This window comes from Orcinus orca, chromosome 19 (assembly GCF_937001465.1).
Source record: "Orcinus orca chromosome 19, mOrcOrc1.1, whole genome shotgun sequence".
In the NCBI taxonomy this organism is placed as follows: Eukaryota; Metazoa; Chordata; class Mammalia; order Artiodactyla; family Delphinidae; genus Orcinus; species Orcinus orca.
This window is the reverse complement of record NC_064577.1, coordinates 5,008,597-5,029,032: the sequence shown is the minus strand read 5'-3', so window position 1 is coordinate 5,029,032 and position 20,436 is coordinate 5,008,597. Positions and strand designations below refer to the sequence as shown.

At 46.8% G+C, this 20,436-nt stretch overlaps 1 protein-coding gene across 10 annotated transcripts in view; it reads left to right on the top strand.

The window, feature by feature from the left end:
• The first annotated feature begins 295 nt into the window (after positions 1–295).
• BLTP2 (bridge-like lipid transfer protein family member 2) overlaps positions 296–20,436 on the top strand; it is a 30,773-nt gene continuing 10,632 nt past the window's right edge. For 8 of the 10 annotated variants that reach the window (XR_007473353.1, XR_007473352.1, XR_007473351.1 and 5 more), the window contains exons 1-26: positions 296–476; positions 1,319–1,442; positions 1,958–2,007; positions 2,305–2,452; positions 2,636–2,754; positions 2,987–3,047; positions 3,231–3,420; positions 4,014–4,137; positions 4,298–4,422; positions 4,662–4,729; positions 4,836–4,981; positions 5,943–6,061; positions 6,173–6,336; positions 6,496–6,754; positions 7,263–7,468; positions 9,400–10,492; positions 10,926–11,117; positions 11,259–11,461; positions 11,608–11,726; positions 11,848–12,068; positions 12,385–12,575; positions 12,709–12,808; positions 12,940–13,142; positions 14,026–14,320; positions 16,984–17,141; positions 17,417–17,623. Coding sequence is in view for 6 of the 10 variants with exons in the window: in XM_033423377.2 (XP_033279268.1) it covers positions 409–476; positions 1,319–1,442; positions 1,958–2,007; positions 2,305–2,452; positions 2,636–2,754; positions 2,987–3,047; positions 3,231–3,420; positions 4,014–4,137; positions 4,298–4,422; positions 4,662–4,729; positions 4,836–4,981; positions 5,943–6,061; positions 6,173–6,336; positions 6,496–6,754; positions 7,263–7,468; positions 9,400–10,492; positions 10,926–11,117; positions 11,259–11,461; positions 11,608–11,726; positions 11,848–12,068; positions 12,385–12,575; positions 12,709–12,808; positions 12,940–13,142; positions 14,026–14,320; positions 16,984–17,141; positions 17,417–17,623 (4,953 nt within the window). In the remaining 4 variants the exon portion in view is untranslated. Of the gene's footprint in view, positions 477–1,318; positions 1,443–1,957; positions 2,008–2,304; positions 2,453–2,635; positions 2,755–2,986; positions 3,048–3,230; positions 3,421–4,013; positions 4,138–4,297; positions 4,423–4,661; positions 4,730–4,835; positions 4,982–5,942; positions 6,062–6,172; positions 6,337–6,495; positions 6,755–7,262; positions 7,469–9,399; positions 10,493–10,925; positions 11,118–11,258; positions 11,462–11,607; positions 11,727–11,847; positions 12,069–12,384; positions 12,576–12,708; positions 12,809–12,939; positions 13,143–14,025; positions 14,321–16,983; positions 17,142–17,416; positions 17,624–20,436 lie in introns of those variants that run through there. The other 2 variants (XM_049701722.1, XM_033423382.2) reach the window with 2 other exon arrangements.

Below are 20,436 nucleotides of genomic sequence, written 5' to 3'. Positions count from 1 at the left end.
CCAGCCAGGCAGCGGGCTCAGGCCCAGGTCACTGGCAAACCCCAGGTTCCCTTTTCCGGGTCCCGAAGGGTGCGCCCGGGGGCGGGGCCTGTGTGTCAGTCCGCTTGAGGGCCGCTCCCTATCGCTCCCCATCGCTCCCCTTCCGGAGCCACGCCTTCACTTCGCGCACGCAGCCGGTCGGCCCCACTGGATCGCGGGCGCCGGGCGGGGCGCGGCAGGGAGACAGCTGGCTGGCTGGCGGGCTGTGGGGGGGGCGGGGCGCACGCGCGCCAACGCTTCCTCGCCCAGCGCCATCCCTGCGCGTGCTGCCGGTCGGCCCGCGGCGGCCCAGCTCGGAGCCGGCGGGGCGGGAGGGGCGCCCCGGCAGGGCGGGGGCCGGAGCCAGGCTGGGCCGGGGCCGGGGCCGGAATGCCCCTGTTCTTCTCTGCGCTGTTGGTCTTGCTGTTGGTTACGCTTAGCGCCCTCTTCTTAGGCCGGTGAGGGGATCCCGGCTACGGCGTGTGGGGGGGGGGATGGCGGGAAGGGAAGGAAAAGAGACTGAGGGGTGGGCGCGCGCTGGAAAGAGGCGCGCGGGAGGGGGAGGGGTCTTGGGGGAGGTGGGCGGGCAGCGGAGGGGGAGGGGCCGAGGAGGGGGCGCGCAACGCGGGGAGGGGTCGAGCCGGGGCGTACGACCGGAGCTGGCGCGGAGGAACCGAGAGTGGGGGGAGACTGAGCAAGCGGGCGAGGCCTGAGAAGATGCTGAGATTGGGGAGCGGATAGGGGTGTGAATGAGGGGGGCCCCGGCTGGCTGGTTTTTCTTTCCCCATCCACATGCCCCTGAACGTCCCCTTCCCCGAGCGCGAAGGGCACCTGCAGCGGAACAGGTTTGGCTGCCCAGGGAGAGCGGCATTTGAGCCGGGCTGGTGTGAGCCCGCACTGGCTTCCCGCAGACACCTGTCTGGAGGGCGGAGAAGGAGACCTTTTGCGGGTTATGTGATGGCACATCTGGCACGGATGCCTGTACTTCGACTCCTGTTGGGGCCTCTTCTCTCTACCTCTGGGGTTCCTGAGGATTTGAGGGGTTGCTTTCTTTTGTCTCCAACTTAAAAGGTGTTTAGTTCGGCTCGTTTCATCTGGGTGGAGGGGACACTCTGGGGCTAGGGTCCTGATCAGCGTGGCTGAATGTATGTGACAGAGTGGTGTTTTGGGAGACAGGAGGGTTGCCAAGAAGATCCACCTCCAGTTCATGTCCCTTTGCATGGCCTTCTAGGACCCGCAGGGGGTGAGGGAGGCAATAATTGGGAGAGGGTCCTATGAACTCACAAGGATTTTTCTGCAGGTGGCTTGTGGTCCGATTGGCCACCAAGTGGTGTCAGCGGAAGCTGCAGGCAGAACTAAAGATTGGCTCCTTTTTTTGGATTCAAAATGTCAGTCTTAAGTTTCAGCAGCACCAGCAAACAGTGGTGAGTCCTAGGAAACTTCCTGGGAATGTATTTGGGTTGATCCAACTGAATTTCAACTTTTAATTTCCTTTTTTAAAATATTCTGGTGGCTTTCCTAGTTAACCCCGGCCTTGCCATCCCTTTGCCAAGATGATTTTAGAGCTAGTTTAGGAACACTGGAATTGATGCAAGTTCTTTTATAAATGTTTATAAGGCACAGGGTGTCCAGGGCATGTAAGAAAGATACAGAAGTAAAGCACAGAACAAAGATAACAGTAGAAGAGCTTACTGTTCTAATGTAAGAGGGGAAACAGGGCAACATATCCATAAAAGAGAAATACTAAACAAGTTCAATCAGTGTCATTAGAGGAACAGGATATAGTGTCGAGGAGAGAAGCTGGTGGAAATGGGATAGAGAATATTTAGTGGAAGGGCTATAGCACGTCCTCCTCTCCTTAGACCCCTTCCTATCTTGTCACGCTGCTCTTGGCTTGCCTAGCAGCTAGTGTACAAAGCTTCTTCCCACACTGTTTTAGGAAATTGATAGCCTGTGGATTTCCAGCAAACTCCTTAGCCATGATCTGCCGTGAGTACCCTATCACCTCACTCTCCTCCTGGGGAATATTTTAGGATTGTGGTTTGCAAAATGAGATTCTGTTACAGAGGCCTCACAGCCCAAGGAGGGAAGTGGGTTCTTGCTGATGTCTCTGGATTAGCCTTGAAGCTATTGTTTTGTGGGACAGATATTGATAACTACTATGAGACTATCTTCCATGATTTGAGCTACATTTTTAGGGAGGATGGGAAGGTGAATGTGAGGGAGGGGAAGAGACTGCTATGGAAGGGATGGACATGATGGCAGTGAGATTTCTCTTCTGGGCAGACACTATGTGGCCTTGTGCTTCGGCGAAGTACGTATCAGAACAGACCTACAGAAGGTTTCTGGCCTGTTTGCCCCATTCTCCCAGAGTACTGGGGTGCACCAAAAGGAGCTGTCCTTCAGCCCATCCTTATTGAAGATCTTCTGCCAGGTGAGACTACTTTCCCACTTTGCTGGACTGAAGTAGGAATGGCTGGCTGTGGAGTCATGGGTGGATTTTTTTTTGCTGTATTTGAGGCATAATACTAAGAGCTGCCTCTTATTCTTTTTCCACTGGAAAGGAAGGACGTTGCCTTGATGTTAATTATCGTTCATTTTTGCATCTTTTTTTCAGCTGTTCTCCATTCATGTAGATTCTATAAACATCATGGTTCTCAAGGTGGCTACTTCTGAATCCTTGTGGCATATTCAGATCAGAGATAGCAGTTTTCTTTTGGATAGTGATGGGAAGAGGTAAGCACTGGGTAGAAGGTTTGCTAGTCCCTTTCTTGCCTTATAGTTGTTTTAGGGTGGGTGGATGTCAGGGCTTTCTTATCAAGGTGTCAAGTTCTCATTCTGTGTAATTTGAGGAGAGAGTAAGATTAGGCACTTAATGCTTGCCTTGTGCCTTCCAGCCCACAAAGCCTGATTGAAGGTAAATGGTGAGGAAAGGGGCCAAGTGCTGTTAATCTTTTTCCTTTCCCAGGCTGAAATGTGAGGTGAGCCTAAGTCAGATCAACAGCAAAGTTCTAAAGAGTGGCCAGTTGGTGAGTATGCCATGGTCATTCAGATGCCTTGTTTTCTTCTGGGCATGAGGTATGATGGAGCTTAGGGCTTACATTCCAGATTCTGTGTGCTATGGGGTTCCCTCAAGGATGTGTTCCAGATCACAGCATTTTGATCCCAAGCTCCCTACGCGTTCACACCTTAGAGGAGTATTTTCCCTATAGGAGAACACCTGTCTAGCGGAGCTCTCACTTACCCTAAAGCTGTGTCTAGAGGTGGGCATCAGAAGCCGGCAGCTGAAGGCGATCACTGTGGATGTGTGGACACTCCATGCTGAACTGCATGAGGGCCTCTTCCATAGTCAGCTGCTGCGCCAGGGCCCAGGCCTGGCATCCAAGCCTGTTCCCTGTTCAGGTAAAGCCCCAGTCAGTGAGCTTCTTAGCTTCCCTGTTCTCGGGTTATTTTGGAAGTAGAAAAGAAATAGTGGTCTCACCGCTTGTTCAGGTGTGATTTGTTAGTGCCTTGGCCTTTGACCGTGGCCTTTGAGGATAGCTAGAGGAAATAGGGCATTTGCTTGTGGTGCGTGAAAGAACTAACATTTAGTGGGTAATTATCATGAATTAGACCTGTACTTTGTGTTTTGTGTATGTTCCTGTAGTAACTCCTTAACATTTCACAAATGAGGAAACTGAAGCCTAGGAAGATTAGATAGGTTACTTGACTGAGATCACCTAGCTAGTCAGTAGTGAAAATGGGGTTTAAATTATTTGGCCCGAAAGTCCATATTCTTTTCATTGTAACAACCTGCTTTCCATACTGTTTTTTAGACTCTGGGGAAGGAAGTACAGCAAGTCCCTGGATCTCTGGGATCTTTGCGTTATGACCTAAGATTGGGTGTTTGCTTAGCCTACTTTATATGGGAGGATTGGGCCAAAGAGGGCACAGCGTGTTGGGAGACTTGAGTGTTAAGGATTGATGGCTCTTGTCTTATTCATTCATGTTTTCAGAGGTGATAGAGAACTTGGCTGAGCCAACTCTGCCTGGCCTGTACCTCCTTCAGCAGCTGCCAGACCAAATCAAGGTGAAGATGGAGATCACAAGTGTGGTGCTGTCCATGAATAGTCAAAAGAGGTGAGATCTCTCCTGACAGAAGTGTGGAGAGAGATAGTCGGAGCTATGTGCTGGGGTCTCCATAACCAGCCTAGTAGCTGCACTGAGCTTGTCTGAGGGGATAAAGGGAGTAGGAATAGCATCCCACATATTTCTAAGCCAGAGTCTGTCTCTGGTCCAGGCACCTCAATTGGACACTGAAGCTGCTGCATTTCCTGTACCACCGTGATGAGGATCAGCTGCCCCTTCGAAGCTTCACAGCAAACTCTGATATGGCACAGATGAGCACTGAACTCCTTCTGAAAGGTCCATGGGTGGGGATACTGGTACTGAGAGAGAATGGGAGGACCAGACACACTCTTCCCCAATGCCCCACTTGGTCTTCTTAATTTAATATCACTGTAACCGAGGAAGGGGAGGTGGCAACATACTGAAAGAAAATAGTGTTGGTGACCTGTTCATCTCCTTGCCTGCCTCTTACTCTCTCCTAGTCTTACCTCTTGCCCTCCCAGTGTTTCCTTCTGATCTGCCCTTTGCCCTTACAGATGGGTTGTTGCTGTCCCAGAGCCGCCAGCGCATTGTCTGCCTCAACTCCCTCAAAGCTAGTGTGCAGGTGTGTTGACCAAGAATCATTCCTTTTCTTCTTTCTCTGTGCATCGTCGCATCATGAGCTAATGAAATTAAACCTAAGCCCACAGTTCTGGTGTTCTTATTTCCAGGTGACCACCATTGACCTCGCAGCCTCCCTCGTTCTGAACACTTGTATTATTCATTACCGGCATCTGGAATTCTCTCACTGGCTGCACATGCTAGCCCTGGAGACCCAAGAGTCTAGTTCATCTGTTATTAAGCAAACGAAAAAAAGGTCAGTGTAATCTTTTTCAGCCACCATTTTATCAGGTGGATTCCTGGATTTTTTGGTCTAAAGTGGCATTTTGTGTTAAATATGTATTTGATTGTTTGATCTTTTCATTTTTTATTTTTGGCTGCGTTGGGTCTTTGCTGCGCTTGAGCTTTCTCTAGTTGCGGCGAGTGGCGGCTACTCTTTGTTGTGCTGTGCGGGCTTCTCATTGCGGTGGCTTCTCTTGTTGCGGAGCACGGGCTCTAGGCGCACGGGCTTCAGTAGTTGTGGTGCGTGGGCTTATTTGCTCTGCGGCATGTAGGATCTTCGTGGACCAGGGCTCGAACCCGTGTCCCCTGCATTGGCAGGCGGATTCTTAACCACTGTGCCACCAGGGAAGTCCCTGATTGTTTGAGCTTTTTAAATCTCAGTTTCAGTAGCTCAGACTCGGTAGCAAACCTATTTTATATATCTTCCCTGTTAGACTAGACTCTGGTGGTAGAATGACATCCTCTTTGCTTTTATGTCCTCAATGCCCAGCACAGTTCCTTGTTATACGAAATGAACATTTGTTGAACTGAACTTAAATGATAACAGTATCTCGTCTGCCTTAGATTATAAGGTGATAGATCATGTCAGCAGTGCCATGACTCTGTGTAGTACTTGCATTGTGTTGCATAGAGAACTTAAGGTCAGTTCGGAAGCGATGCTTTTGATTGTAGTAAGTTAAATCATAAGATACACTGATTTCATCACATTCGATCTACGAAAATGGCAGTTTCATCTGGTTCAACCTAATAAGTCTCTGGATTATCACTGGGAGTGGGAGCGAACTGATGAATTCAGTCTGTTTTTTTCTAGTTGCCTCCCATCCTGAGAATCACAACAAAACTCACCCTGTCTTTTGAGAGATTCAGGAATCTGTTACATAGTAGGAAGTTGCAATTCTTTCCTTATCAAACAGTGATGTCTTATCCCTATGCAGAACCTTCCCTCAAATCCTGGCTCCTATCATCTTTAGCACCTCCATCTCCAATGTCAACGTTTCCATTCAGCTTGGAGATACACCACCCTTTGCCTTGGGATTCAATTCCATCTCTCTGGGTAAGGCTGTGCAATGGAAGAGGAACAAGAATCTGTTCATTAGTGGAGCTCGGCCCAATTGATGGCCACTGTGGCTCCAAAGAACTCCTCTCTCCCACCTTCTTTTTTCAGATTACCAACACCTGAGACCACAAAGTATCCATCAGCGGGGTGTCCTGACTGTGGACCACCTCTGCTGGCGGGTGGGCAGTGACTCCCACATTCAGCGGGCACCCCACCCACCCAATATGCATGTTTGGGGTGAGGCGCTTGTCCTGGACTCCTTCACACTACAGGTAGGTGGGGACTTTGGTGAATAGTAGCTGGTGAAGTTTCCTCATCCTACCATGCTTTAGAGCACTGAGCATCTTTTTTTGGCAGCAGACGATGCATCAGTGCGTTACAGAACTGTGTGTTGGCATGCTTCTGATGGAGTCCTTCTGCTTCTTTTCTAGGGTAGCTATAACCAGCCTCTGGGCCTGTCCAGCACTCAGTCAGATACCCTGTTTCTTGATTGTACCATCCGAGGACTGCAGGTAGAAGTATCAGATACCTGTGCTCAGTGTCTTTCTCGGATATTGTCCTTGATGGGCCCACAATCTGGGAAGTCAGCTGTCTCTAGGGAATCTTCATTTGGGGAATCTGTGTCGTTACTGTGGAAGGTGGACTTGAAGGTGGAGGACATGAACTTGTTCACCCTTTCTGCCCTGGTCGGTAAGTGGGACAGGAAATCTGTACTGAAGTGGGTGGCTTGTAACCTAAGCAGATTATGCTGCTCCTTCTCACTTAATAAGACCAATTATATGAAAATTTTCTAAATTAGAGGCATGAAATGTTGGAAGGTCTTGCATAACTATTGGGCTTCTTGATGTTTCTTAAGGGTTTACAAATAGCAAGGTGCATGAGAAAAAGACAGCTTTGATATCTGATCAAGAGAATGAGATGAAGTTAGTTTTTTATTTCTTTGTGTATCTAGTTCTAGAGAGTAACTTGATATACCTCTGGGGAATTGGTAGGAGTTTGGGAACTTCTTTGGCCCTGCCAGATCTAGTTAGGTTAAAATGGGAGAGGAAAAACTTCCCTAAAACATGAGAAATGAGGTTAGGAAGGTGTGGGGAGTAAGGATAGCTAGAGTGAAAGGAATAAGGAAGGAGGGAGAGTGAGGACTAAAGTTGCCATTTGAGAGCTGAGAACCAAGCCTGACATGGCTTCTGGATGTTAGGTGCTTCAGAGATCCGACTGGACACACTGACCGTCCTGGGAAGTGCTGAAACCTCCACCGTGGGTGTTCAAGGACTTGTGCTTGCGCTGGTGAAGTCGGTCACAGAGAAGATGCAACCCTGTTGTAAGGCTCCTGACATCCCCACTCCAGTGCTCAGCCTCTCCATGCTCTCCATCACCTATCACAGCAGCATCCGCTCTCTAGAGGTAATGCTTCTGTGGGGAGGTGGAGTCAGGTTGTTTTTTTCCTAGGCTTAGAGCATTTTCCAGTCTTGAGTCATGTTGTGAAACTCACCTATGAGAAATATAACACCTCGTGTTGGGTGTTGGGTGTTCGTAGCTGCGTGCGGGCTTTCTCTAGTTGTGGTGAGCGGAGGCTACTCTTCGTTTCAGTGCGTGGGCTTCTTATTGCAGTGGCTTCTCTCGTTGTGGAGCACGGGCTCTAGGCGCGTGGACTTCAGTAGTTGTGGCATGCGGCCTCAGTAGTTGTGGCTCATAGGCTCTAGAGCACAGGCTTAGTAGTTGTAGCACACGGGCTTAGTTGCTCCGCTGCACGTGGGATCTTCCCAGACCAGGGATTGAACTCATGCCCCCTGCATTGGCAGGTGGATTCTCAACCACTGCACCACCAGGGAAGCCCTTGTTCTGTACATTTTTATCTGTTAATGTGGAATTTAAAATATATATAAAACTAGAGAGAATATACGAACTTCCATGCATCCATATCCAGCCTCAATGATTACCAACTTACGACCAACTTCATTTAGCTAAACTCTGAGCAGTCATCCCTGCCTTCTTCTCTGGGATTATTTTGAAGCAGAAACCAGACATATAATTTCAAGTGTAAAGATTTCAGTGCATATATCTGAAAAATATAGGGCTTTTAAAGGTCACGATCTGGTATCATTTTACTGAAGCACTCAGCTCATCAAAAGACTGGAAGAGATCTGAAGATGCGGGCACTGGAAAGTTTTGAGAGGCTTCCCAATATCTTTCTCCTCAGAGTATCAGACAGATGTAAGGCCCTCTTGAGGGGAGAGTGGGATATGTTCCTGTTCATCAGACTTCAGCTTCCTTTGGAAACTGAAGAGTTTCCTTTTCAGAGATTGGAACTCAAAGGAATTTTTTTGTCTTGGGATTTAAATTTTCTCTGCTTAACTATTGAGAATTGACTTTGTTTTTCAAGCTGACAAGGTCTTTATTCCCTTCTTTGAGGCATACTTTCCCACAGGTCAATTGCTATATTAACTTGTGTGACCAGTACTCTTTATACGTTTTAAGAATTAAGTCAAGGTGCAATCAATGCGTGAAACATTTTCCAGTTGATTGTTGCAATGGTTATTTTACAGAGTGTGGTTGTTATAGAAAGATAACTCATGAGCAGAAACATAAAGCCAAATAACTTATTGAGTACATGTGTATATACTGGATGTACTGTGGTAGATACCAGAATTAAAATATGTGGCCTCGGGACTTCTCTGGAAGTCCAGTGGTTAAGACTTCACCTTCCAATGCAGGGGGTGTGGGTTTGATCCCTGGTCGGGGAGCTAAGATCCCACATGCCTTACAGCCAAAAAACCAAAACATAAAACAGAAGCAGTATTGTAATAAATTCAATAAAGACTTTAAAAATGGTCCACATCCAAAAAAAAATGTTAAAAAAAAATAATAAAATACATGGCCTCTACTCTCAGACAATTTAGAATCCAGTTGAGGAGGACTTAAAAAGTGTAAGTGGGGCTTCCCTGGTGGCGCAGTGGTTGAGAGTCCGCCTGCCGATGCAGGCGACACGGGTTCGTGCCTCGGTCCAGGAAGATCCCACGTGCCGCGGAGCGGCTGGGCCCGTGAGCCATGGCCGCTGAGCCTGCGCGTCCGGAGCCTGTGCTCCGCAACGGGAGAGGCCACAACAGTGAGAGGCCCGCGTACCGCAAAAAAAAAAAAAAAAAAGTGTAAGTGCTTGTAAGTATAAGTTAAGAACTGTTAGCTCAGTTTATTAGTGCAAAGAGGAGCAAAACAAGGGGGTAATTAATGTGATGACTCAGGAGAGACTTCTGAGTGGAGATGGTTCTTGAGCCAGGTGTGTCTCTTGTGTTCTGGGACATTGTAATTGATAGATCCTTTTCTCTTGCTCTCTAAAGGTTCAGTGTGGTGCAGGGCTGACCTTACTCTGGAGCCCTCCAGATCACATGTACCTATACCAGCATATCCTGGCCACCCTGCAGTGCCGAGACCTACTAAGAGCCACTCTGTTTCCTGAGACTGTTCCACTTGTTGCACTAGAGACTCCAGAGACTGCCTGTGAGCCAGAAGGCTGTCCCCCTGAGCCCTCTCCCCCAAAGCGGCTGCTAAACCTGACTCTAGAGGTGAGCACAGCTAAGCTGACAGCTTTTGTAGCTGAGGACAGGTTCATTACCCTGGCTGCAGAGAGTGTGTCTCTGAGCCGGCACGGGGGTTCACTGCAGGCTTACTGCCCAGAGCTGGCTGCTGGGTTCGATGGCAATAGCATCTTCAACTTCAAGGAGGTGGAGGTGCAGCTGCTGCCTGAGCTGGAGGAGATGATCCTCCACCGGAACCCCTTCCCTGTGCTGCAGACCCTCCGGAACCGTGTTTGGCTCCTCTCCCTGGGTTCAGTCTCAGTGGAGTTTCCTTATCAGTATGATTTTTCTCGAACTCTGGATGAGGCTGTGGGAGTTCAGAAATGGCTGAAGGGACTGCATGCAGGAACTCGTTCTCAGGCTTCTCCAAGCTCTGCCCACCTCCCACCTGATCTACTCTTGAAGGTTCAGCACTTCTCATGGGTTTTCCTGGATGATATTTTTGAGGTGAAACTTCGTGATAACTATGAACTGATGAAGGATGAAAGTAAGGAGAGTGCCAAAAGGCTGCAGTTGCTGGATGCCAAAGTGGCTGCTCTTCGGAAGCAGCATGGGGAGTTATTGCCTGCCCGCAAAATTGAGGAGCTCTATGCCTCTTTGGAGCATAAAAACATCGAAATCTACATCCAGCGCTCCCGTCGTCTCTATGGCAACACACCCATGCGCCGGGCACTGCTCACTTGGAGCCTGGCAGGGCTAGAGCTGGTGGCTCTGGCAGATGCCTCCTTCCACGGGCCTGAGCGTGTGGTAGAGCAGGTTCGAGAGCTTGATCCAGGCAGCCCTTTTCCTGCGGAGGGGGTAGATCTTGTCATTCAGTGGTGTCGTATGCTCAAGTGCAGTGTCAAGACATTTCTGGGTAAGTAGTACTTCCCTATTTGCAGGGCCTAGTGTTTGCCCTTGTCCAGGGAGCTCTTTGAGTGATTACAGAGGAGCTCAGTTATATTGGGAAATGTGGCTGTTTTGGGGTGGGTGGAGTGGGATGGGTAGACTCCTCTTCCCTTTCTTTGTTCCTGAATTTCACCCTGAAACCGCTTGGCTAAACACAAAGGTACTAACACAGTCATCTTCAGGGTTAGTGCAGCTCTTGGATCTCAGTGTTATTCCCCTCACTGTCTGCTCAGGGTCTCCGTGCACTTTTTCAGTCTTGCTGCCGACTGCCAACTCTTATTCTCTCAGTTGATCTTGTAAAATATCAATAGATGGGTAAAAATAGTAGCGGGGGGGAAAGTGCCCGAGAGTGCTAAGACAGTTTCCTGAGTAGCTGGTGTGTATCCTCCCTATAATAACAGTTCGGATAAGAGACTATCCCCGGTACTTGTTTGAGATCCGTGACTGGCGGCTGATGGGTCGACTTGTGGGCACTGAGCAGAGCGGTCAGCCTTGCTCGCGTCGGCGTCAAATCCTGCACTTGGGGCTTCCATGGGGTAACGTGGCAGTGGAGAGGAACATGCCCCCACTCAAGTTCTATCACGACTTTCACTGTGAGTAGAGGAGGGCAAATGATTTGACTGAGATGTTGGTGATGGCTGGGGTGGGAGATGAGCTGAGGCCTTTCTGGAGTGAAGGGAGAAGAGAGGGATGAAGTTGTATAGCAGGCTGTGCCCTTTGCTCCTCTACCCCAGCGGAAATCTTCCAGTACACAGTGGTATGGGGCCCGTGTTGGGATCCAGCCTGGACACTGATTGGCCAGTCTGTGGACCTCTTGACCAAGCCCTCAGCTGACCCCAGCCCACCCTTGCCCTGGTGGGACAAGAGCCGTCTTCTGTTCCATGGGGACTGGCACATGGACATTGAACAGGCAAACCTGCACCAGCTGGCTACTGAGGTGAGGGGTCCAGAGGAACTGTTTTCTTATTAGGATGGTATGGTTGGGGCTTGTACAGCACATGGGGGAAGAGAGAAAGGTACTGATTTGGGAGGTGAAGGTGATATGTTTATTCATATCTGACCAAGTTTTTGGGGTGGTTATAGGATCCATACAACACAACTGAAAATATGCACTGGGAGTGGAACCAGCTGTCTTTTCATTGGAAACCTGGTCAGTTTGTGTTCAAGGGTGACTTGGATGTCAACGTGAGAACAGCCTCTAAGTGAGTGGGGTGATAGATGGGGCCTCAACAGGGTGTGGGACTCAGGGTGGGGGGAGAGGGGAAGAGCCGAGGGGCTGCAAGTGACCAGGGCACTAAGGGCCAGGGCTCTGTTGTGAGCCAGGTATGATGACTGCTGCTTCCTTCACCTGCCTGACCTCTGCATGACACTGGACCTGCAGTGGCTATGTCATGGGAACCCCCATGATCACCATGGTGTCACTCTACGGGCCCCAGAGTTCCTGCCTGAGGTGCCCTTGGGCCAGCTTCATGACTCCTACCGGGCCTTTCGCTCTGAGAACCTCAATCTCTCCATCAAGATGGATCTGACTCGGCACAGTGGAAGTGAGGCTTGGATCTGGGGCAGCGGGGAGGAAGGGCTTGGGAGGATGAACTTTAGACACCAAGGACTTCAGCTGACCCTCTGGAGAGGGGATAGGAAAAGAGCAAAGGAGGGTTTGGGTCAAGATGTTTTTTTGGAAGAGGATTGGTGAAAGTAGAGAGCTTGGGTCTTTGAAAGGAGAGGGTGTTGGGGATATTGAGTGTGAGGCTTGAGTGCTGTTTGGGTTTTTAAATCTCTAAAACCTGAAGCTAGGGAAGGATTTAGCTTCGTCTCTGTGTTTTAACCACAGCTAGGAAATGTCTGTCGTTTCCTTTGCAGCAATATCCCAGCCCCGAATTCTGCTGTATAGTAGCACCCTGCGCTGGATGCAGAACTTCTGGGCAACTTGGACTAGTGTCACAAGGCCTATTTGTAGGGGAAAGCTCTTCAATAACCTGAAACCCAGCAAGAAGAAACTTGGCCAGCACTACAAGCAGCTTTCCTATACTGCACTCTTTCCCCAGCTGCAGGTCAGCTTTGACGGTGCTGCTGACATCTGCAGTTCTGTTCCCCGTCTCTAGTTTTCTTGTTTTCTCTTACTGGGTCTCTGAATCGTCTCTCTGATGCCATCCTTCATTCAGTGTTATGCTCTCTTGTTGCCAGGTGCATTATTGGGCCTCATTCGCCCAGCAACGTGGCATCCAAATTGAGTGCAGTCAGGGCCACGTCTTCACTCGGGGAACTCAGCGGCTTATACCTCAAGGTAAGATCAAAGGCTCCCACCACTTGTCCTTGCCTATTCCTTGCCCTCTTTCTCAGTTCCCTTCCCTCCTCTTTCTGTCCCACACTGTTCTGTACTGGTTTGCATGGGCTCTGTATGCCTCTTTTTCTCAGCGGGCACAGTGATGCGGCGCCTCATCTCTGACTGGAGTGTGACCCAGATGGTTAGTGACTTAAGTCAGGTGACTGTTTACCTGATGGCCTCGCCCACTGAAGAGAATGCTGACCACTGCCTTGATCCCTTGGTAACAAAGACCCACCTACTGAGCCTGTCCTCCCTTACCTACCAACGGCACAGCAATCGCACAGCTGAGGAGGTACCGCCTGACACATTCTCTTTACTGCCTTATCTGTATCAGTAGGTGTCTTAGTCGGCTCACGCTTCCATAACAAAATACCATAAACTGAGTGGCTTAAACAACAGAAATTTCTCACACTTCTGGAGGCTGGGCAGTCCAAAATCAGGTGCCAGCATGGTCCTGGTGAGGACCAGGTTCCTCCAGTGAGGGCTCTCTTTCTGGCTTGCAGATGGCTGCCTTCTCACTGTGACCTCACCTGGCAGGAAAAACAGGAAGCTTTCTTATGTCTCTTCTTATGATGACACTAATCCTGTCATGAGGGCCCCACCCTCATGACCTCATCTAAACCTAATTACTCCTAAAGGCCCTATCTCCAAATACCGTCACATTGGGGATTATGGCCTCAACATACGAATTTGGTGTGGGTACACAATTCAGTCCATAGCAGTAGGTTTCAGGCTAAGTCCCTGGTGATGTTCCTAAACTACACTCTAATTATATATGTTGTTACTTTATGATGCACTCACTAGTATCAGCATCCCTCTTTTTGAAAATTCCTTTCTTTCCCTCTCCTTGTAAAGATAGTCTCTTGCTCTTCAGGAAATAGAGTGAAACTTTTTGCTTCTAGTGCCTTATTTGGTGGTCCCCCCACCCCCACACACACAATTAAGGAAGGATTTTAGTTGAAATTCTCTGAGTCATTTAAAATACAGTGGATATAGTCAGAGTGTAATCTAGTGCACACACTAAGACCACTTAGGTTTTCTTTCTCTAGGGTTGTCTTATATCCCTCAGAACAGGTCTGTTACTCAACAAGCATGTTTTTTATCTCTGCATTTGTGGTCTAGGAGGAATGTTGGGAATTTCCATGCTACTCTGAGGTTCTTTTCCTGTTTCTTAGGAGCTCTCTACTCGAGTTGGGGATCCTGCTTTTCACACACATCAGCTGCACTTGGTAGATTTACGGGCTTCTTGGACAACCACCAATCGGGACATTGCCTTTGGTTTATATGATGGCTACAAAAAGGCAGCTGTACTCAAACGTAATCTCTCTACTGAGGCTCTGAAGGGGTTAAAGATTGATCCCCAGATGCCAGCCAAAAAGCCAAAGCAGAGTGTCCCGACCAGCGCCCCAGCCCCACCTCCTGTCAACACTCCCAGCTTTAGTGGACAGCCTGATAAGGCGTCTTCAGGAGGTAAGCTGGGGGAGACGAGACTCCATAGGGTTAGGTTTAGAATATGTATGTGGGCTCGGACAGGAGTTTGAGAAGGACTAAATTATGACTGGTTCGATCTGTGTGTAAAGATGAAACTTGTTTTTCCATATTAGGCCACCTAAGTCTTATATAGCAGTGATGGGGGGCATTAAAGGGTCTGGTCCATGGGACTTCCCTGGCGCTCCAGTGGTTAAGACTCCACGCTTCCACTGCAGGGGACACGGGTTCAGTCCCTGGTTGGGGAACTAAGATCCCACATGCTGCGCTGTGTGGCCAAAAAAAAAAAAAAATTGTCTGGTCCTTTGGCCAGGAGAAGAGGATCAGGAAGGAGTGATGACTTACAATGACTAGGGAAAAGAAACAAAGGATTAGAGAATTGTTTTGTGTTTTGATGAATTAATTTGTTCAGTCAATAAGTGTTTATGGAGTACTTAATAGGCACAGAGCACTGTGCTGGGTTTAGTGAGAGATACAGAATATATGATATTTTACTTGACTCAACAAGTTTATCGTCTCTGGATGAGCTAAGATTAGTTCATTCATTCACTGACTCAATCACTCCAATTCATTCATAGATTCACTTTTTAGCTTTACTGAGGGTTTATAATGTACCAGACATGACCGTAGACATTAGGGATGTAAAGATGAGGGGGAAGCTCTGAAACTAAGAGTCATGAGGGACTTCCCTGGTGCTCCAGTGGTTAAGACTCTGTGTTTCCACTGCAGGAGGCACGGGTTCGATCCCTGATCAGGGAACTACGATCCTGCATGCTGTGCAGCACAGTTGGGGGTGTGTGTGGGGAGAGTCATGAAGACACTTTATAAGAATGTTCAAGAAGAAAGTATTTAAATCAGCATAGGGAAGTCTAGAAAGGCTTCACAGAGAAGATAATATAATTGAGATGGGTCTTAAAAGATGAGTAAGAGTTTGATAGACAAAGAAAGAAAAGAGGGCGTTTTAGGGAGAGGGAACAACAAGTACAGAGGAATGCAAGTTCATGGTGAATTTAAGAACAAGGTGAAAAATGATAAATGCCGCTAGAGAGAAATTAAAGAATATGTGAGCTGTTCTTGACTGTAGTGAAGGAGGGACTATAATCAGAGAAGGGTTTATTGAGGAAGTAGCATTTGAGCTGGACTTTGAAGGCTTAGTATGGTTTGAACATGTGGAAATGAGGAGCAAGGGCATTAAAAGCAAAGGGAACATCCTGAAAAGGAGTGGAGTTGGTCAAGCTCAACGTGTTCAGAGCAGAGTGAACAGTCTGTTTGGGTTGGCATAGAGTATAGCTACAGGTGAAGACGCTGGAAGGGAAAACTGCAGGTAGACCATCAAAAATACAAGGCTAAGGAGTTTTTGTTCTTTATTCAGTAAACAGTGGTGAACTACTGAAGGTTTTTGAATAGAGGTGTGTCATTAGAATCTTACTTTTAGGAAGATAAATCTGGCAATGGAAAGACGACTTGAAAGAAACTGGAGGTGGGGGAGACAAATTAGGAAGCTATTATGGTGTCTCAGCAAGAGGAAAGGAGAGCCTGAATTAGGTAGAGGCAGTGGGAACAGAGATGAGGAGATGAATAGAAATGTTATTATGTGTGTAAGAGATTTGGCAGCTGGTTGGAAGAGGGAGTTAAAATAGGGATAAAGTGATAATGATTGAGGCTTTGAGCCTGGTGACTGGCCTGATGGTAACTAGGAGAGCCAGAGGCTAATAAACAGGTTTGGGGAGGTATAGGTTTGTTAAGTTCATATTTGGACATGCTAAGTTTGTGGTGTAAGTAGTACCTCTAGGTAATGTCTAAAAAACAGGTGGAAATGAGGATCTAAAAGCTTAGGGCTAGAGGTAGAGACTTAGGAGTTTCAGCATAGAACTAAGAGTTAATGCCAAGGAGATAATAGTTGCTTACTGTGTGGCAGGTACCCTGCGAAATACTTTATGTATTATTATTCCATTTAATTCTCTCAACAACCATATTAGATAGTTAGTGTTATTTTACACACGAGGAAACTGAGACAGAGGTTAAAACAAGCAAGGTTACAATCAAGTAACTGGCAGAGATAGGATCTTGAACATAGGCAGACTAGTCTAATTCTGTGCTCTTAACCACAACACTGTTGGACAAACTCTTTAGAAAAAAGAAAAGGGAACAGGCCAAGGACAGACCTTAGGGGATATACTTATCTCTAAAACCTGGGAGAAGGCAGAGGATCTAAAGTCATAATCAGAGAAAGCAGTAGAGCTAGAACAGTGACAACTGATGGCAAGGGAGTGGTTTATGTGGAAAGGAGTGGTCAACAAACAAATAGCATTTAAAACAATATGAAATGAAAAGGAGAAGGAACGAAATGGAAGGAAAAAAGATCCTAGAGTAATTCAGAGGTGGATATGCCTAAGAGAAAGGATTGCTACCACTTAGATAGCATTTCTAAGTCTCTCTTGGGAATCTGTTACTTTTATTAAAATTGAAGGAAAGTGAAATGACAACCCTTACCCAGGGGTCAAGGGGTGGAGTGGGCTGGGCTGGAGTTGCAGGTTGGGGAGAATACATTCTAGAGAAATTGAAGGAAGATCAGTTTGGCCCTGGATGTGTTCTCTATCCCTTTGACTCTGTGGCTTTTCCCCCACTTCATATTTCTCTGCCAGGTGCCTACATGTTGCAGAAGCTGATTGAAGAGACAGATAGGTTTGTAGTGTTCACAGAAGAGGAGTCAGGTGTGAGTGACCAGTTGTGTGGCATTGCTGCCTGCCAGACGGATGACATATATAACCGAAACTGCCTTATTGAACTGGTCAACTGCCAGGTACCTTCTCTTTACTAGAGCACGTAAAGATAGGGCTAGATCATAGTCATATGTGTTTACCTTCTCCCACCTCTAAATAAGAATAGGTGGGTAGAGCTCCAAAAAATTTTTCTAACAGGTATCATGGATAATCACTTCCATTACTAAAAACCAGTAGCGTGCACTCAGTAAGCCAGAATTAGACCCAGCTGCAGTCATTGGTACAGGCCCTTTCACTAACCTTCCATATTCTTTGTGGCCCTGGTGCTGTGACTCTGCTTCTGTCTCTGGCGTAGATGGTTCTTCGTGGAGCGGAGACAGAAGGCTGTGTCATTGTGTCAGCTGCCAAAGCCCAGCTGCTGCAGTGCCAACACCATCCAGCCTGGTATGGTGACACACTGAAGCAAAAGACATCCTGGACTTGCCTACTGGATGGCATGCAGTACTTTGCCACCACTGAAAGCAGCCCCACTGAGCAGGATGGCCGACAGCTCTGGTTAGAGGTTAGTCAGCAGGGCTGGGAAGGCCCGTTGTATCTCCAGTTTTCCATAGTTGGCCCCTTTCGCCAAAATAGCTTGCAAGATCCTTGACAGTACCTGTTGCTACCAGGTTGGCAGAATAATGAGGCTGATGATAACACTTGAATGTAGAAACTGTTGGCAGTCTCTGGCCTGTGATCTGTGAACACATAGTGCTTTTTCTGTTTTTTAAATCTCATACTATTCTATTTCATTGCAAGGGAGATTCTCATTTCCCTACATGAGAATAAAATGGGTTAGAACTTTTTTATTTTTGAGATTGCTGACCCCTATTAATAAGATCACACTAATCAGCAGGCAGCCGAAAAAACAGGCAGTAAGTCAGAATTTTAGATAAGCTCTCTATCTGCCCTTTCTCTCATCTCTCTGATGAAGATGATTGGTCATTTCAGCAAATCGGTAAGGTTGAGTAGAAAGACTGCTTGTCTAGGAGGCAGGTTATTATGTGAGTTCTGATTTCACCTTTGCTGTTTTAGTAGCCATGAGCCCTTGAGAAGTCACCTTTATTTGTAAAATTGAGTTAATACTTCACTCTCAGAAAACTGTTGAAAGGATCAAATGAGAACGTACTTTGAAAAATACAAAGCTTCATTCAGATGGAAAGTAGTCTTATTTGTTTTTTTAAATTTATTTATTATTTTTTTTTGGCTGTGTTGGGTCTTTGTTGCTGCGTGCGGGCTTTCTTTAGTTGCGGCGAGTGCGGGCTTCTCATTGTGGTGGCTTCTCTTGTTGCGGAGCACGGGCTCTAGGCGCGCGGGCTTAGTAGTTGTGGTTTGCGGGCTCTAGAGCACAGGCTCAGTAGTTGTGGTGCACGGGCTTAGTTGCTCTGCGGCATGTGGGATCTTCCCAGACCAGGGCTCGAACCCGAGTCCCCTGCATTGGCAGGCGGATTCTTAACCTCTGCGCCACCAGGGAAGTCCCAGTTTTATTCTTTTAAGTCAGTATGTTTGAGGAAGTCTTAGTGTATGTCAAGATAATGTTTTTGTTAGAAGGTGAGATTGTGAGCAGTTGGCAGGGACTAAGCTATAAATTTTCTTTTCAGCATCTTGGTAAAACTAAATTTGTACTATAATTTCTGTGATATAATTGCATCAGATTTATTGGGAGATCTAATGGTTATGAGATATACCTAGCCAATATTCTGCATTGTGGTTACTTATTTAACAGGTGTTAAGTGTCCGCATTGTGCTGGGCATGGTACATTCAGATGAGTTACTGGATCCAGCTACATCCGATTAGGACCAATGTGAATACTTCATTTTTCATTCTACTCAATGGGGATAAAGCTAATCCCTCTTCCCTCCTCCCTGGCTGGTACTTCTTACTCCAATGACCTTAAGGCTCAACCCCAAGTATAAGTTATATGAGTTATATAAGTAATAAGCATTTAATCAGATGTCAAGCCAAGTAAGGGTCAGGTTGTTGGTAATATGAAAGGTCCTGCTGGTATATTACAGTTGTAGTTCAGGCAAGCAGTACCCTTTACCAGTAGTCTCAGGAGATAGGCACAGAAGGTGGTAACTACTCACGCAAAGATAGGCAGGATGAACTATGGAAGATCTGACATTTTCTGGGCCTCTGCTTCTTTTAGGCATGCGTTCTTTTGCAAGTGAACTCGTTTTTTCTCAGGCTGTGATATTAGCATTAGAGTGGAATGTCCTTGGCTTAGGTGGGAAAGACTTTGATCTTGCCTTTCCTATATGAATTTTTTTGTGACTTGACAGATTGTTTATGTTCTTCTCATATCACTCATTCTATTCACTTTGACTTCAGCGTGGCAGAGAGTGTCAAAAGAATTCAGTTCCCTTCCCCCATGGCAACAGTGTCACAATGGTCTGAAGACAGAAAACAGCAAGAACACAAACACACGAATACCAAAATGGGTGGGAAGTCATTGGTTTCGATGAATTTTTTTTGCCCATGATATGATTTGATTTTTTTCCATTTTTGAAAATTGTGATAACATATACATAGTATAAAATTTATAAACATTTTAAAAAAAAAGAAAGAAAAGAAAAAAGGGACTTTCTTGGCGGTCCAGTGGTTAAGACTCCGTGCTTCCACTGCAGGGGGCAAGGGTTCCATCCCTGGTTGGGGAACGAAGATCCTGCATCCCACGCAGCGTGGCCAAAACGAAAGAAATAAACTTAACATAAAACTTATCATCCTAACCATTTTAAGTGTACAGTTTAGTGGTATTAAGTACATTCATAATGTACAACCATCACCACCATTCATCTCTGAAACTATTTTTATCTTGAAAAACAAACTATACCCATTAAGCAGTAACTCCCCACTTCCCCTTTCCCCCAGGTCCTGGCAGTCACCATTCTATTTTCTCTCTCTGTGATTTTGACTACTCTTAAATACCTCTCTTTTATATATATATATATAAATTTTAGGTGTCTCATATAAGTGGAATCATATATATTTGTCCTTTTGTGACTGGCTTATTCACTTAGTATAATGCCTTCAAGGTTCACCCATGTTGTAGCATGTGTTAGAATTTCCTTCCTTTCTAAACCTGAATTCCATTGTATGTATATACCACATTTTGCTTCTCCGTTCATCCACTGATGGACACTTGAGATACTTCCATATTTTTAGCTATTGTGAATAATGCTGTTATGAATATGGGAGTACAAATTTCTCTTTGAGACCTTCCTTTCAATTCTTTTGGGTATATAACCAGAAGTGGAATTGCTGGATTATACAGCAATTCTGTTTTTAATTTTTTGAGGAAATTCCACAGTGGCTGTATCATTTTACTTATCAAC